A 16,429-nucleotide genomic window follows, 5' to 3' on the forward strand; every position below is an offset into this window, starting at 1 on the left:
GGAGGAAGAAAAAAGTGAGGCTGGGTGGCAGGTGAAGGCCAGGTAAGGGCGCAAAAGGGTGCCCCTGAAGGCTGTTGGCAGGGACAGCAGCTGGGAGACACCTTGAGATGCAACCGACCTCCCAGCAAACAGCACACCCCTACCTTTCTGCCTGGCCTTTGGGGAGACCAGTTGGGGCACCAGCCCTTACCAGGGAGGGAAGGGCCCAAGACAGTGGGTGGTTAGGTGAGCCCTACCCTCCCAAAACTGGAGAGGTGGAGTGGTTCTCAAGCCTTGTCACATCGCTAAGACAGGTTTGCTTAAGGCTCTCATTGGGAACCCTGTCTAAGGGGGCCAGGGTGGGGGGAGTGGAAGCCGAGGCAGAGCGCTCTGCCGTGCTTTCCCAAAGAGAAGCGTGCTCGCTGGGTCCCCCGGACAGGACAGAACCCCAGGGCTGGGTCCGGACGGGGAAGGTGACGACAGCGCGGGCCTGAGCCCCAAGTCTGGGGCAGAACCTCTTCCTCGCAGGAAGAGGGACAGGCAGCGGATGTGGGGTTGAGCTTCCTGCCTCCCGGCCCCCCAGCCAGGGCGCCTTCGGGAAATTCTGCGCGCGGACTCGTCTTGGCCACCCCCCACCCCCGCGCACCATCGGCTGGGCTGGTCACCCCAGGTTTGGGCCCCGCGGCCTTGGGGATGCGCAGAGCCCCGCAGGTGGCGGCGCGTCACAAAGGCGGGGCCACTCGGCCTTTAGCCTCAACGGGGGCCCCGGGCGCGGACCCCGCGGTGGCGGAGTTAGAGTCGGGGCAGAGGCGGCGCGGGCGGGACAGGCCGGCGCTCGAGGTCCCTGCAGCCGGAGCAGCGGGGCGCAGCGAACGGTAACTGGCGGTGCGGGCTGGGGGTGGGTGGTCTGGACGCCCCGAGAACCCCGCGGGGAGGGGTGGGCTGCCCTCCTCCCCCGCCTCCCCCGGGAGGCTTCCGGGCCACCTCTCCTGTCCCAGCGATCGATCGGACACCCAGGTTTCCTTCCAGGATTGACAGCTGTGTGACGTAATGAACCAAGCCTGGGTTGGAGCGTTCTCAGGCTGGGTTCGAATCCCATCTCCCCACTTACCACGCCATCTCACAGGGACACTTCCCTACCCTTCTAACACCTCTGTTTCCCCACTTGTGAAATGAGTGTGTTCAGACCTCCATACAGGGGTGTTGCAGAAGCACCTTGGCACTAACTCTCTGATGGCAGCAAACATTTGTATAACATTTACTATGTGCCAGGCACTGTTCTGGTGCTTTCCATATATCAGCCCATTTAACTCCCCCAGTACAAGGAGGAAGGTACTATTATTACCCCTATTTACAGATGTGGAGACTAAGACACAAAGAAATTGACTAATTTGCCTTAAGGTCACATACAGCAGTTGACAGAACCAGGATCTAACCTACTACACTCACTGCCTCTGGCACAGGGGAGAGGGGTGTGGGGGGAGGGGGGTCCAGGTAATGGCATATGACTTTTGGACCACTTGCGACACCTTTCCCAGCCCACCAAAGATATTCTCCCAACCCTACCCTATGACTTAAAGTGTCTGATAATTCTGACCCATGACCTTGCTGGGGCAAAGGGCTTCGTTTGATCAGCTTTCAGACTGCTTTAGTTTTTCTTAGGTACCTTGCTCCTTGCTAAGTGCTGTGGAGTCCCCTAGCCTCGGGTAGTTTGTATGTGATTGAAGACACAACCTTATTTCCTCATCAGTTAAATGTTTAAGTACCTCCTCAAAAGAAAAATGAGGCTGCCCCTAGTCTCAAGGAGTGTGTGGGTTTTGTGAGAGAGACAGGCTTAGACACAGACTATACTAAGGGGTGGACACTGAGAAAGGGGAAAGAGAAGGGGGCAGGCTGAGCCCACTGGAGCCCTGTGTCCTGGGTGGGGACAGGCAGGCTGCTGCCAATTCCCATGTGGAAGTCTGTCTGGATGGGAGATGGGAGGGCCAGCTGGAGGCACGAGCCAAACTGTTCAGTAGATGATGACAGGGTAGTGAGGACAAAGGCATGGGAGAAGACCCCAAAAGTAAGTCCCCTACAGGAGCTTGCCTGCAGGAGCTCCCTTGAGGATGCTCACTGCCACTGTGGTGCTGGGGGTGAGCTGGAAGAGGCCTGGGGGTCCATCATGGGGGAAGTGGATAGGAGAAGGGCGGGGATCCCTACAAAGGGGCTTACTCAGATGACAGATCCAGTGGGTGAGACGTACACAGGGCAACATGAATGACGTTTACAAATACTGAATGCACGTTTGGCAAGCCACACACAAAAAGAAGCACATCAAACACATGGAATAGTTGACTATGGTGTGGAACAATGGAGTGGGACAGAGTTAAAAGGAAATAAATAACTAGAATCAAAGAGAGGTCTTATCCAGACAAGTGTCTTTCCTGAACTGGAAAAAAAAAAGAAAAAAGAAAGATTAATTTGTCCCCATGCACCCAAGGCCTGAAAAGTGGAGGTAGGGAAAAAATACAAGAGAAACAAGAGAAAGCTCAGGTCTAACCTGGACCCTGTTACTAATTTGCTGTGTGAACATAGGCAAGCCCCGTCACTTCTCTGGGCCCAGTTTCCACCTGTTTAAAAAAAAAATCAATTCTCAGATCTCTTCCAGCTCTAAGTTTTTATGAGCCATGGTAAATAATCTTGGGCCACTTGGTAGAGAAACCAATACAAGCTTTATGGAGTGCTAGGGCTTGAACCTTAGAGAATGGGGCTTGGGGAGAGGTAAAGAAAGGGAGGAGAGCTCTCAGACAGGGGAAACATTGAAAGCAAAGCCATGAAGATTACAGTGGATGGTTGTGAAAAGTCTGACCCAGGGCTCAATGTGTCAGGTGGGGCCTGAGCCCAGCTCTCCCCTGGGACTTCCTACCCTGGCTGGCGTACCACCTACAATCCAACTGCCAAGTCAGAGACCTTCCAGTCCTCCTAGTTCTATATTCACCAGTTACCAAAGAACTCGCAAGCCCACCCCCACTCCCACTATAATGCTGCTTTAGTCCAAGGCTTTGAGCCTGGACTCTGCTCTGAAACATCCTTCCTCCACTCCCCCTGAGTATCCTTTCTACACCTCAAGACTGACCACATCACTTCTGGATGAGTGATCCTTCCATCTTCCCTGGCCTCAGCTGAGGTTCTCCATCCTTCTTCTGCTGCTATACCTTTCCAATATAAACACAGCCAACAGCAATGGCGCCCAACACAATGATTCTCATCCAGAGACGATGTCAGATTCTAAAGTCTTGAGAAGAGGAGACAGTGGGTATCCATCAAGGACACAGCCTTTATCGTATCATTCAGGGCATTTAGAATGATGCCCTTGAACCAGTACCTCCCACAGTTTCAGCTCCAATTCCATCACTCCCTGCCCGTCACAAGTTAAGTTGCAAACAGTGTGAACACATCAGATACGCTCACAGTTCTGTGGCTTTGCACGTCTTAGTCCCTCTGCCTGGAGTATACCAGTTCCTCCACCACCAACCTGGTCTGCCTTGCAAATCCTACTCACCCTACGAAACCCAGCTCAGATGCCACCTCCTCTGAGCAGCCTTCTTTACTTCCTCCTTACCTAGACAAAACTAATCACCCCTTGTTTTCGCTACCCTGCGCCATGAATATGCCTGAAGCTTTTCACTTCTCCCACAGGGTTGTAATTGAGTCCTGGTCTGTGTACCTGATGGACCCCCAATAGGCTGTGAATTCTTGCAGGTGTTCACTGCTTGGTGGATTAATTATTGCACCCCCTGCACCAGCACAGTACCTACACATGGCGCCAATGGTGCAAGTTTGTTCCATTGGGTTTATTTAATAGGTGTTTGGCAGGTAATGGCTCTTCCTTTTCACTCTCCGCAGAAAACAAGTGATTGCTTTTCTCTCCTCATTTTTGGAAGCCCTGCCTACCACTCAGCTGTAGTGGACATCCTGGTTCCTTGATGGACGAAGAAAGCCAACTGATCCAGCCTCAAGACCAGAGCTGCTGGGCCGCTCTGCCCGATGTGTGCCTGCGTCGTGTTTTCTGGTGGCTGGGAGACAGGGACAGGTCCAGAGCAGCCCTTGTCTGCAGAAAGTGGAACCAGATGATGTATTCAGCTGATCTCTGGCGATACAGAACCATCACGTTCAGTGGGAGACCTTCCAGGGTACACGCGTCTGAATTCGAGTCGGCTCTTTGGTATGTGAAGAAATTTGGTCATTATCTGGAGCACCTGGAGATCAAATTCCTGAATCCTTACAACGCTGTCCTAACCAAGAAGTTCCAGGTCACCATGCGAGGGCTTCTCTCATGTCTGGGCAAGAGTAACAACCGCCTGAAGTCTCTCTCCATCCAGCACCTGGAACTGGACCGCCTGGTCTGGAGGAACAGCATCAGGAGCTCGTTCATCAAAAGCCTGAGCTTCTTCTTGAAGAAGATGGGCAAACACCTGGATTATCTCAACCTGAAGGGGGCCAGGCTCACCGTGGAGCAAGGCTGCCACGTGCTCAACTCCCTGAGCTACTTAAGGAGCAAGAGCATGGTGTCGGAGCTCAACATCGAGGACTACTTCAGTCACCACCTCGCCGTCTACAGCAGCCTCCAGTTCCACAAGACCATGGCCACGTTCCGCAGCCTCGTGTCCCTGACCCTCAACTACAACTGCATCTCCGATGAGCTGCTGGAGAACTTGTGTGAGAACAATGCCGGTACCCTCTGGACCATGAACGTGAAGTGCCACGTCCATGACCCCCACAGCCAGGTCATCTGGGGCATGTCCTGGGCCAAGCTGGCCAGGCACGCCACCAGCCTCAAGGTGAACTTCTTCTTTGAGCGAGTCATGAAGCACGAGCGCTTGGCCCGGATCCTCCTGCAGGAGATCCCGGTCAGGAGCATCAGCCTGAGGAGCTGCTACTTCAGCGACCCGGACTGGTCCATGAGGCCCACTCTGACGGACCTCCTGCCCACCTTCCGGCACACCCTGCAGGTAGGTATGCCCTGAGGGCCGGGGGGCTTGTGAGGAGTGACGGCTGTCTACTCTTGGCTGGGCTCACACACACTCACTCAATCTCAAGTTGAAGTCCTGGAACATGTCACCAGACTAAGCCTCCCCTGGTCCCCCAAGACTACAGCAGAGGACAAAAGCTACTGCTCACTTCCTGTACGTGGAACCAATTCCTAATTGGCTGACAGCCAAGGAAGGCCCTCTATCCCCCAGCTCAGTGCGGCGAGGCTGAGCAACGAGGCGCCCCTACAGGTGAGCAGCAGGCCAGCAGCCCCTCCCACCCTTCCACCTGGTCACAGCAGCGCACAGGAAACAGTGTGACTCTGAACCAGACAAAAAGCCAAATCCGACCCAAAGCACTGAAGAGCTCAGAGGGGCGGGCTGTTCTCTAACCTGGCGGCTCACCATCTATAAAATCACGATCATTCTGTCCCTCCTAAGGACCTCACAGAAGGCTTATGATTAATGTTCCCAGGCATAAATACCCCTACTTACAGAGAGGGATTACAGAATGCTAAGGGCTCATTAACACTCAGACAGCCCTGAAGTGCACAGGCAGACGCCACTGCTACCCTTCCTCAGAAGAAATGGAGGTCTGGGCACCCCCCCACTCCCAGTCACCCGGCTGGTCTACCGCCAGGCTGGGACCAGCACCTTGGTCTCCAGACTCCAGATACATTGCCCCCAAACTCCAAGTTTTGCAAATGTGGTTAAGATCCTTTCATTCCCAAATCCCTTCCTCTGACGACAGCATGTCCAGTGTTCCTTTTCCACATGGCTATCTGGCCAAAGGTGGGTCATGAGGTGTTATGGAACAATCCAGCCAGTCCCAGCATCTCTGCCCACATCTGTCTTCCCCTCTGGCACTTTTCCAGAAGCTAACTTTTGAGTTCAACAACAACCATGAGTCTCTGGACGAGGAGCTGCACCTCCTCATCTTATCCTGCAGGAAGTTGTTTTATTTCAAAATCTGGGCTTTCCTCGATGTTAAGTTTGTGGAACGGATCCTGAAGAGTCAGGAAGAAGGGCAGTGTGCTCTGCGCACACTCAAGGTAAGAGCCACCCCCAGGGGGGTTCCACGGGGTTGGGGCAGGGGCATCCGGCCCCAGGGTGGGAGGCGTCCAGCCACAGTGCTCCTGCTCTGGGACAAAGGTCGGGGATGAGGCAGGGCGTCAGAGGAGTGGGGGGACGGACATCTCATGAGACTGTCTGTTGGAAATGAACAATTTCATGGAAAGGAATCTGGAGATTTCATCCTTACTAGTTGGGTTTAGGTTTTTCCTGATTCTGCCAACAACTGTACGTGTCCGTCACCGGACTGTCTTTGGGGCCTGGATGATGTAGTCACTGTGTGTGTGTGTGTGCGCGCACGTGCATGCGGGGGTGTTTCTCTCTCTGCACAGGTGAGAATTTACACAAACAGATGTGAGACGAATGAAGAGGACAGGACACTGCGGGAAATTTACAGGAAGTACAGAAAGCTGATCGATTCAGAGCTTAACTATTTTGTCATCGCCTACCCCATGATGTAAGGAGCGCTCTCCACAGGAAGAAAGCTAGGAGCACTTTGAACTTGACAATCTGGTCCACGTAGAACGACACTTGGGGCATCCCCTAGCCCCACCCCCTTTTCTTGTCTCTCTCCTTGTTGCCAGTTTCACACCAACATGACACCCCAGCAACGTCTGGGACTGCTGGACGTGCTGGTCACGTGAAGACCCCAGGTGACTTTAAAGTGCTATCTTTACCAACCATCCGGGGTGATTTCTCTTTTTCTCATTTGCTCTTGCTTTTTGACCCTCGCTCAGCCACGGAGCTGAAAGCCCAAAGCTGCTCAGAGCAGGGTCTTTCTAGAGGACCCTGACTCCTGCTAACCTCGCTCCTGAAAAGGAGTTAACTAACTAGCCGGGGAGCAAGCAGAGCTGCGTTTTCCACTGACTGACACTGTCAGTTCAGAAATGCTCCCTATCCTGGCTGACCTTTGTGTCAGAGCCTCGTGACACAGACCTTGGCCAGGCCTGATCTCAGATGAATGAACCTGCCAGCAAGCCCTCATGTGAAGCAGGGAAATCCTGCTCGGAGCCGGACTCCCTCCCAGGGAAGGAGATCAGCCCCGAATTCATCTGTGCTGTGGACTCAGCAATCCCACACCTGCTTTTCAGGCGTCTCTTCTATTTATTCCCCATACAGGCAGCGTGGTGCCCAGCCCGGGGTGAACGCCCAGTCCTCACGTGGGGCTGAACAAATGGCCGGTGCATTCATATTCACCAAGAATTTGTAACGTCATGGGGAGATGTTCCTAATGCCATGCGAAGTGAAAAAAGCAGGACACAAAACTGTATTTAGTGTGACGTCAATCGTGTAAAACACATATAAAGTGTTTTTTTTTTTAAGCATAGAAGAGATACACCAAAAATGTTAAGTTATCTCTGAGTGGTGGGATTATGGGTGATTTTTATTTTCCTTCTTATGCTTTCTCCTATTTTTCAAATTTTCTACAATGACCATGTCATTTTTATAGTCATGGGGAAATCTAGTGTGTTTTAAATAAGGAGTAATGGTAAGGCCCACGCCAGAGAGATGTATTGCTTCTGGTCTTTCGAGTTTTGTGCACATAGCTGTATATAGGGTTTTTTTTTTCTTCAATAGGTACGAATTAATAAAGTCTCAGAATACTTTTGACAAGCATCTCATTTCAGACTTTTGTCTCATCTTTGGTATGTGGTGTCCATATTTATGCTTAGCTTTTCAGGTCTTTGTTAAAGTTCATGTGTATCTGGTGCTTTTCCGTGTCCACAGCTTTTCCACAGTCACGGTCTCACCTGAATGTCCCTACAGTGCGTGCCTATGGTTCCTGTTTCCTGAACATTCAGAGAAGACCGACACTGGCGAGGGGAGTGGGGTCCCCATCTGAGGGGAGCTCCCAGGTCTCATGGGAGAAGACCTTGAAGAGACTTAATATGCTGAACCAGGAGGAGTTCTTGGGAACCATCCAGTGCCCATGGGCCAGAGAGGAGGCAGCTTGCTCGAGGGGAGAGGGAAGCTTCAGCTGGAATTCAGACCACCTGGGAGACTGACTGACTGACTGGTATAATACTTTGCTCATAGTGTGAACCAGTTCTGGTTATTTTCCGCTCATCCCCAAACACAGAATCTACGTGTAGAGGACTCTTTTGTGGAAAACATGTTAACATAAGTAACATTTTTATGAGCCTGTTTTCCATAAAAGAGTGGTTTCGTTTTACAGTCTTGCCAATCCCTTGCCTGTCCGGCTTAATAGCAGACGGCTGGGTTCTCACCCCTGCTTCTGCAGCCTGTGGTAACGTCACACCTGGTGGGGCCTCCGGAAAACTCCAGAAAGAATGAGAGTCAGAAAGGCACATCATGTCTTGCTGTTAGTGGATCTCCTGAATAAAGGTCTCAAGGACCCTTGAAGATTCCGCGGACCACGCAGAGAACTACGGCACAGACTCCCCTGCTCCCGGAGGAATCAAAACAGGATCAAGACTGCGAGCGTCCTGGGGGGAAATGCAGAACACACTAGGTTTCCGAACCCACGGATTTTTAACAGGTGTTCACTTTTTAAATTACTGCAGTCAGAGGCACAGCGGCAGGTGGAGACACAGCCCTGTGGCCTCGCTGTGTGACAGCTTGTCCATGCCCGCCCACCTCCCGCAGCCCGGGGCAAGATGCCTCCCACCCGCCTCACCCGGGGGAGGGTCCGCGAAGAGCACCCAGGTTTTTGCAGAAACACCCAGGAGAGCCTGGCATGTCCTGTCTGGTACTTATGACCAGGAAACGCATTCTGACTCCCCAGGGCCGCCTTGAGCTGTAGGCCACCAAATGACTGGGGCCAATTCCTCTGAATTTCCCAGCGCAGGAGGAAAGTAGGGCTGTGATCAAACCAAAGTGTAAACTGTTACCCCAGGCAAATTGACAATAAAAAGGCAGTTTTTTGTTTTTGAAAAGTCATTTCCAAAAGACACTTCTTTTCTATGATTCTTAAAAAAAAAAAGCAAATGGCCACTTACACAAAGTGCAATTTTCTACCTCGACTTCATCCTACGTGGGCAGCTTCTTTACACCTAGAAGGCCTCGATGTAGCAAGTTTTCTTTTGAAAATTCGGGGGCAACGTCGCAAGCATCGTTTTCATTTTATGTACACAGGCCTTCTCTAAGCGGACAGTAAATCTAACCAGGGGGTGCTGGGCACTTCTCACTGGCCAAACGTGGTCTGTTATGCTACCATTTCTATCTTCTGAGATCAAGACCCAGCAGAAACGATGAGCAAGCACCGGCAGGCCCGCTGCTTCCACCTCCTGTCGACCGGGCTCCGCTCACCTGTTAAGGCCTTCGTCCCGTGTTGCTGTTGTCCGGTTCAGGTGAGGCACCTGTCACCGACTGGGGTTCTGCTCACCTGCCGGGCCCATTAAGGAGTCCAGATGAGGTGAGGTCTCATCCAGTCCGAACAGAGTGATCAACCCAGGTCCTGGAAATTGTAACAACCTCCATGGGGTTCGAGTGGCCACCACCGTCACCCTGCCGGGCCCCATGCCCAGAGGCGCCACGTCCTTGCTGAGCCCCTGGAGATGGGGCTTTGGTGGGACTGGCTCGGAGGTGGGGGCGGGGGAGAGGCCCTAGTTTCACTGTTTGAGATCCTGTCAGTGAGAACGCATTAGAAATTGTAAAGCGCTCTTGCTGGACAGGAGAGCTCTCTGTAAGGGCTGGAGCCTGAGAGCCCTGCCACCTCTGCCCCAGACCGCTGGGTGCCCACCCCTGCTGCTTCCCAAGCCTCAGTCTTCCCATCTTGTACAATGAGGACAGTGGATAAGGTGAGTGGTTTTCCAACTGTGCTTCCCTAGGGACCGCTGCACATTATTTCTTTTATAGCAGGAAATCTGTGCCTCTTAATCCCTTTCACCTGTTTTGTCCGTTCTTCCACTCTCCTCCCCTCTGGCAGTCACCCGTTTGTTCTCTGTATCTATGACACTGTTTCTGTTTTGTTTTTTAGATTCCACGTGTAAGTATTTGTCTCCCTCTGTCTGACTTATTTCACTTAGCATAATACCCTCTAGGTCCATCTATGTTGTCACAAGCGGCAAGATTTCACTCTTTTTTTTTTATGGCTGAATAGGATTCCATTGTGTGTGTGTGTGTGTGTGTGTGCGTGCGTGCGAGCGCGTGCGCTGCATCTTCTCAAACCAATCATCTGTTGATGGGCACTTGGTTTGTGTCAGTGTCTGGGTTATTGTAAATAATGCTGCAATGAATATAGGGGTGTATATATCTTTTTGAATTACTGCTTTTGTTTTCTTCCGGTAAACACCCAGAAGTGGAATTGCTGGATCATATGGTGGTTCCATTTTTAGGGTTTTTTTGAGGAACCTCTATAGTGGCTACACCATTTTACATTCCCACGAATGGTGCGTGGAAGTTCCCGTTCCTCTCCATCCTTGCCAACACTGGTTGTTTCTTGTCTTTATGATCATAGCCATTGTAACAGGCGTGAGGTGGTATCTCGTTGTGGTTTTGATTTGCATTGTCCTGATGATTAGAGATGTCGAGCATCTTTTCATGTGCCTGTTGGCCATCTGTGTGTCTTCTTTGGGCAAATGTTTATTCAGATCCTCTGTCCATTTTTAAACTGGGTTGTTTACTTTTTTGATACTAAGTTGGATGAGTTCTGTGTATATTTCAGGTACCAACCCCTATTGGCTATGTTATTTGCAAACATCTTCTCGCCTGGCCTGTGTATCTCTAGATCTCTCCTCCTATGAGTAAAAGAAGCCCCTTGTTTGTGAGTGTGAGGTTGATCCAGTACTGCCCACAGGGGACCATCATAAGGAAGCTTGATTTTTGCCTCCCAGTCTTCATTCAGACTTGTTCTGTGGGGGTGGTTCATTATCACCCTTTTGAATTGAATACAGAGACGGGGTTTTTTGGACACTCTTCTTTGGCAAAAAAATTCCTAGGTCACTTCAAGTTCTAAAAGTCTCATTTCAGTAATTGCAATTTTAAAGAATATACAGAATGGTCAAATTAATGGAGATGGAGGATAGAATAGTGCTTGCCAGGGGTGGGGGGCCGGGGCTAATGGGGAGTTATTGTTTGGTGGGCATGGGGTTTCCACTGGGGATGATGAAAATCTTCTAGAGATGGATTTATAACAATGTTATAACGTGTACTTGGTGCCACGGAATTATACATTTAAAAACGGTTAAAATGGTAAATTTTATGTTATGTTTTACCACAATTAAAAATGCAAAAAAGTACAACCCAAAAAATAATTTAAAGTTTATTTGAGGAAAACGTCTCCCTTGTACCTTCCCCATCTGTTTTGTTTTGTTTTGTTTCTTGACTCTGCATATGCTTTTTGTTTATTTATTAACTTAATTGAAGAATAGTTGATTTACAATGTATTAATTTCTGGTGTACAGCATAGTAATTCATATATATATATATATATATATATATATATATATATATATTCCTTTTCATAATCTTTTTCATTATAGGCTATCACAAGGTAGTCAATATAGTTCCTTGTGCTATACAGTAGGCCCTTGGTGTTTATCTATTTTATATATAGTAGATGGTATCTGCAAATCCAGAACTCCCTTTTATCCCTCCACCCCCACTCCATCTCCCCTGGTCACCATAAGTTTGTTTCCTATGTCTGTGAGTCTCTCTGTTTTGTGAATAAGTTCATTTGTGTCATTTTTTTAGATTCCATGTATAAGCGATATCAGGTGGTATTTTTTTTTTCTCTTTCTGGCTTCCTTCACTGTAAGTAATGATACATACAGTGTACTGTATGATAATCTCCAGGTCCATCCATGTTGCTGTAAATGGTGTTACTTGGTTTTTTATGGCTGAGTAGTATTCCATTGTATAAATATACCACTTCTTCTTTATCCAGTCACCTGTTGATGGACATTTAGGCTGCTTCCATGTCTTGGCTATTGTATATAGTGCTGCTATGAACATTGGGGTGTATGTGTCTTTTCAAATTAGAGGTCCCTCCAGATATATGCCCAGGAGTGGGATTGTTGGATCATAGGGTAAGTCTATTTTTAGTTTTTTAAGGGATCTCCATACCTGATCTATTTTGGATAGGCTGTATGCAACAGGAAAAAGTGTGAGTGAGTGTGTGTGTGTGTGTGTGTGTGTGTGTGAGATAAACTCCTATTTCCCCTCCCCTACTGCTCATACACCCTGAGACTCTCTTTCTCACTCACTAGGCTGATTTTCCTTCCTCCAGAGTTGACGCTGGGGAGAAGGGGAGGAAAGGGGCAAGAAAGGTCTTATTCTGACTGGTGCCATGAGCCCTAGTACCACAGCATCTCGCCGGGTCTGGTATGTGTATAAAGCTGACTCCTCACCTAGTGGGGCCCTTTTGTAAGTTCTTCCCAAATCTGCTAGCCCACACCATTATTGGGGTCTCTCACCACAGGTGAGTCCCTTGGTCTGACCTCCCCTACACTCACAGGCAGCCTAGGCTTCAGCTTCCTGCTGCTAAGGCCTCAGCTGCCCTCCAGGTGGCGCCCTTGGCCAGGTTTTATCACGCTCTATGCCGCTTCCTCTGCCACAGCTCATGTCTGGTACACAGCAAACAGTCACACGTCTTTTCCTCCCAACAGATTTTAGGGGAACCAGTTTCCAGTGCAGCAAACTGCCTTCACTTTACTGTCAAGACCAGTGGTAGCCAGCAAGTCTGTCATGCAATCTATTTTTAAAATCAGATTCATTAAGATAAAATTTACATGAAGTAAAATTCACCAATGTTACTATCTACCACCACTTACCAGCACCACAATCAGGATAAAGAACATGTCTGTCGACTAAAATGGTTCATTGTGTCCTTTGCCTCACCTCTTACCTCTGGCCCTTAGCAACCACCAATCTGATTTCTATCCTGATCCGTTTTCCTTCTCCAAAGGAATCGTGTTTTAAGGATTTACATATTATAAATGGAATCACACAACATACACTCATTCATATCTGATTTCTCTCACTTAGTATAGTCTTTGCGAACCATTCATATCTTTGCTTGTATTACTAATTTTTCTCTTTATCACTGAGTAGTGTTCATTTTATCTAGACACTACAGTTTACTTATTCACCCAATGCTAGAATTAGGTTTCCAAATTTTTATCATTATGAATATAGCTGCTATAAACGTGTATACACATCTCTGTGTGGATATGTGCTTTTATTCCTCTTAAATAAGTATCGAAGAGTGGAATTTCTGGGTCATATTGTAAGTGTATGGTTAACTTGATTTAAAAAAAAAACTACCAAATTATTTTCCAGAGTGACTATCATTTTGCATTCCCACCAGCAATGAATTAAAGTTCCAGTTGCTCTATATTCCTGGCAACACATAGTATTGTTGGCTTTTTTTTTTTTTTTTTAATGTAGCCACCCTAGTGTATGTGTATAGTGGTATTTTATGTGGGTTTTTTCCCCCCATATGTCTGTACTCTTAATGTTGTGCACATGAAATTATAGTAAAAAACAAATATAAACAAGATGCATCCCCTCTATTTTCATAAACAGCACACTGAATCCCAGTAAACTGAGTTTATATTCCACTGTCAAGTGCAGCTCTCCCATCAGTTCACTGTGTGATGTGTCCTTAAAAATATCTTCCAATCCAACAGTCTCATCATTACCCCTCAAAATACCCAGTGAAAGGTCTGAGCTTGGATGAAATGGAAGACGCAGAGCCTGCCGCATTGCTTTGAATTCCATTTGTAATTTTAATGACGTAAATAGACCCTGTTTGTTTCTCAGTGTGGGAAAAATTCACTTTTTTCTTGGTTGAGCTGGAAATTTTTGTCTGATAATGCAAGAGGATGTCTGACAGGGCAAAAGTTCATTTTTCCCAGAAGAAAAATCTTCCTGAAGAAGATCATGACTTTCAGAAGGTCCAGTTGCTGAAAGTTCAGGGACTGGAATACTGTCCTTTAGCTGAGCTCCAAACCCTCTGCCTTTCACCTTCCACTCGCTCTGCACAGCCTCTCAATGCTGTAACTGCCAGCTGGCCCGGTCCCTCACTTCCGTTTCGTGTGGTTTTAATTTGCATTTCCGTAAGGTCTAAAGATAGTGAACATCATTTTATTTGCCCGTTATCCATTCACCAATCTTCTTTGGTGAAGTGTCTGTTCAAATCTTTTGCCCATTAAAAAAAGTAAACTGTTCTTATTGAGTTTTAAAACTTCCTGGTACATTCTATATTGGAGCTCTTTACCAGATAAATGTGTTTGCAAATACGTTCTACCAGTCTGTGCCTGGTCTTTTCATTTTTCTTAATGACATCTTTTAAAGATCAGAAGTTTTTATTTCTGATGAAATTCTGTTCCTTATTTTGCCTTTGTTTCCTATCTAAGAAATCCTTGCCTAACCCAGAATCACAAAGATTTTGTCCTGTTATTTTCTAGACGTGTTATAGTTTTAGCTCTTATAGATAGGTCCATGATGAATTTTGAATTAATTTGGGGGGTTGGTGTGAGGTACAGGTCAAGGTTCATTTTATTTTTTGCATATAGGTATCCAGTGATTCCAATGCCATTTGTAGAAAAGACGATCCCTTTCACTTTCCAACCTTTGCTGAAAATCAATTTGTTACCAACTCAGGTCCCTGGACTCTTTAATCAACAGAAATTGAAAAGCAGCTGGACGAGGAATTCAGGCAAGGCTTTCCTGGGACACGTGCTGCAAGCAGGAGGGAGTGGAAACAAGTACCAGGTTTCCTTGCTTGAGGAGGGGCAAGCTGGCTCCTTCAGTTGCGTAACAATGTGGGGCGGGCTCAGCTTAGGCTGCCTGCCCACCCCCTTGGCGGTGCCGTGTGCAGGGATCACGGGCAGTCCCCTGTTTTTGCTCCCAGCTCCTCAGCAGTGGTACTTGGCGTATGGCCTTTCTGTATCTTGATGTTCATAATTGCGCTAACTGCACAGGTACAGCTTTTTTAGTCCCTAATAGTTTCTTCGTATTCTGCTGCTTGAGGAGAGGTTTGTGCACGTGCAAGTGCAAGCACTTCAGTAGAGGGTCCCAGGTCCTGGCCTATCTCTAACTGACTGTATGTGTATGAGCCTTCTGACTGGTAGGGGGGAGACAAGCCCACCTCTTCCCCACAGCTGGGCATGGGGGTTGGGGATGGGAATTACTGTGTAAGTCTCTCCAAAGAAAGCCTACGTCTAATTTTTTTAACACCTTTTGGCCTCTCCAATCTGTTCTGTGAGCTCAAAGCAGGTGATCAGCTGAGGGTCACAAAACTGGTTCTCAACCACCTCCTTTGCAAGTCCTGCTCTGGGAGTCCTACGGCACTCTGGAATGTGGGAATCATTGGCACCTGTTGTCCTGAGATCCTTGTCAATACTCAGACCAGGCGGGTCCCCTTCTCACATCCTGTGACGCTTGCTTAAACCACTGCAGGCAGGTTTCCATCATAGTTCCTAACTCACACAAGCCCAGAGATGGAAAAAAAAAATCCTGGGATGCATCAAAAATTTTGACCAATAAATTAGGGTGATTGAGTGGGACTTGGGGAGGGGAGTGGCAGACAGATTCTTTTGGATTGAGGGGTAGATGCGATGCAGATGGGGCTGGAAAGCACTGGGAGGGTGTCTTACAGGCGGAGAAAAACCGATGGGATCGAGGGGTACTGGGGATAGTGGGAGCGAATAGAGCAGGAGGAGGGTTCAGAGGGGCTGGAGGTCATGGAAGGAATGGGGAAAATAAGAGGGAAGCGAGAGCTGTGGAGGCTGGGGGACCAGGAGAATGGAGGGGACTTAGCTGAGCTGGGACAGGGAAGACCTGGGGAAAGGGATGGGGCAAAATAGCAACTAGAGGAAGTTGGAGAAGACTGGGTGGGGTTGGGAGTGGCCAGCAGCTGTTTCTTGTACACAGAGGAAAATATTTAAAAATTTAACATTGTGATAAAACACACACAGCTCTTACCATTTTAAGCATTTAAGCATTTAACTACAGGTGGCATTAAGTGCATTCACAATGTTATGCAACCATCCCTACCATCTGTCTCCAGAACTGTCTCATTTTCCCAAACAGAAACCCCTTAAACAAAAACTCCCCCTTTACCCAACCCCTGGGAGTGTCTATTCTGCTGTCTGCCTTGTACAGAGAACACATGAAGCCATGATTTCCTTGTCCCTAGCCTTGTCCCAAGTGGAGGTACAGGGGACTGGGGGAAATGGAGTTGGAGGAGAGTCTCGGAAGCCCTGTGGAGGACCAGAGGGACTGCGAGGAGGGCTGGGGCTAGGAGGCCTGGGGGTTCTGGGAAGGGCTGGAGGAGCTGGGAGTTTTGAGGAACTGAGTGATGACAGGATGGATGGGAAGGGGCATAGCCAGGGCTAGGCATCTTGATAAATCACAACCCTTCCAAAAACAGAGCCCTCTGGTCCCGGCTCCCTGACCAC

At 48.7% G+C, this 16,429-nt stretch overlaps 2 protein-coding genes, 1 long non-coding RNA gene and 1 pseudogene across 6 annotated transcripts in view; 1 reads left to right on the forward strand and 3 right to left on the reverse strand.

Annotated features, from left to right (window-relative positions):
* The window catches only part of LOC141573592 (uncharacterized), a 99,492-nt gene that overhangs the window by 50,564 nt on the left and 32,499 nt on the right, over positions 1–16,429 (reverse strand). The window lies entirely within an intron of this gene.
* Positions 1–16,429, reverse strand: part of LOC141573588 (U3 small nucleolar RNA-associated protein 18 homolog) — a 43,436-nt gene that overhangs the window by 2,433 nt on the left and 24,574 nt on the right. Inside the window, exon 7 of one of the 4 annotated variants that reach the window (XR_012499429.1) lies at positions 9,277–9,480. The exons of the other annotated variants lie outside the window; for them this stretch is intronic. The gene's annotated coding sequence lies outside the window, so the exon portion shown is untranslated. Of the gene's footprint in view, positions 1–9,276; positions 9,481–16,429 lie in introns of those variants that run through there. 4 annotated transcript variants of the gene reach the window in all.
* On the forward strand, positions 1,473–7,684 carry LOC141573580 (F-box only protein 39). Its single transcript, XM_074342514.1, has 3 exons — positions 1,473–4,973; positions 5,867–6,043; positions 6,395–7,684. Exons 1-3 carry the CDS (start codon positions 3,948–3,950, stop codon positions 6,521–6,523), a joined length of 1,332 nt encoding a protein of 443 aa, XP_074198615.1. The 5' UTR covers positions 1,473–3,947; the 3' UTR covers positions 6,524–7,684.
* LOC141573590 (proteasome maturation protein pseudogene) lies at positions 13,063–14,015 on the reverse strand (annotated as a pseudogene).

The sequence above is a fragment of the Camelus bactrianus genome, chromosome 16, assembly GCF_048773025.1.
Source record: "Camelus bactrianus isolate YW-2024 breed Bactrian camel chromosome 16, ASM4877302v1, whole genome shotgun sequence".
Taxonomy (NCBI): Eukaryota; Metazoa; Chordata; class Mammalia; order Artiodactyla; family Camelidae; genus Camelus; species Camelus bactrianus.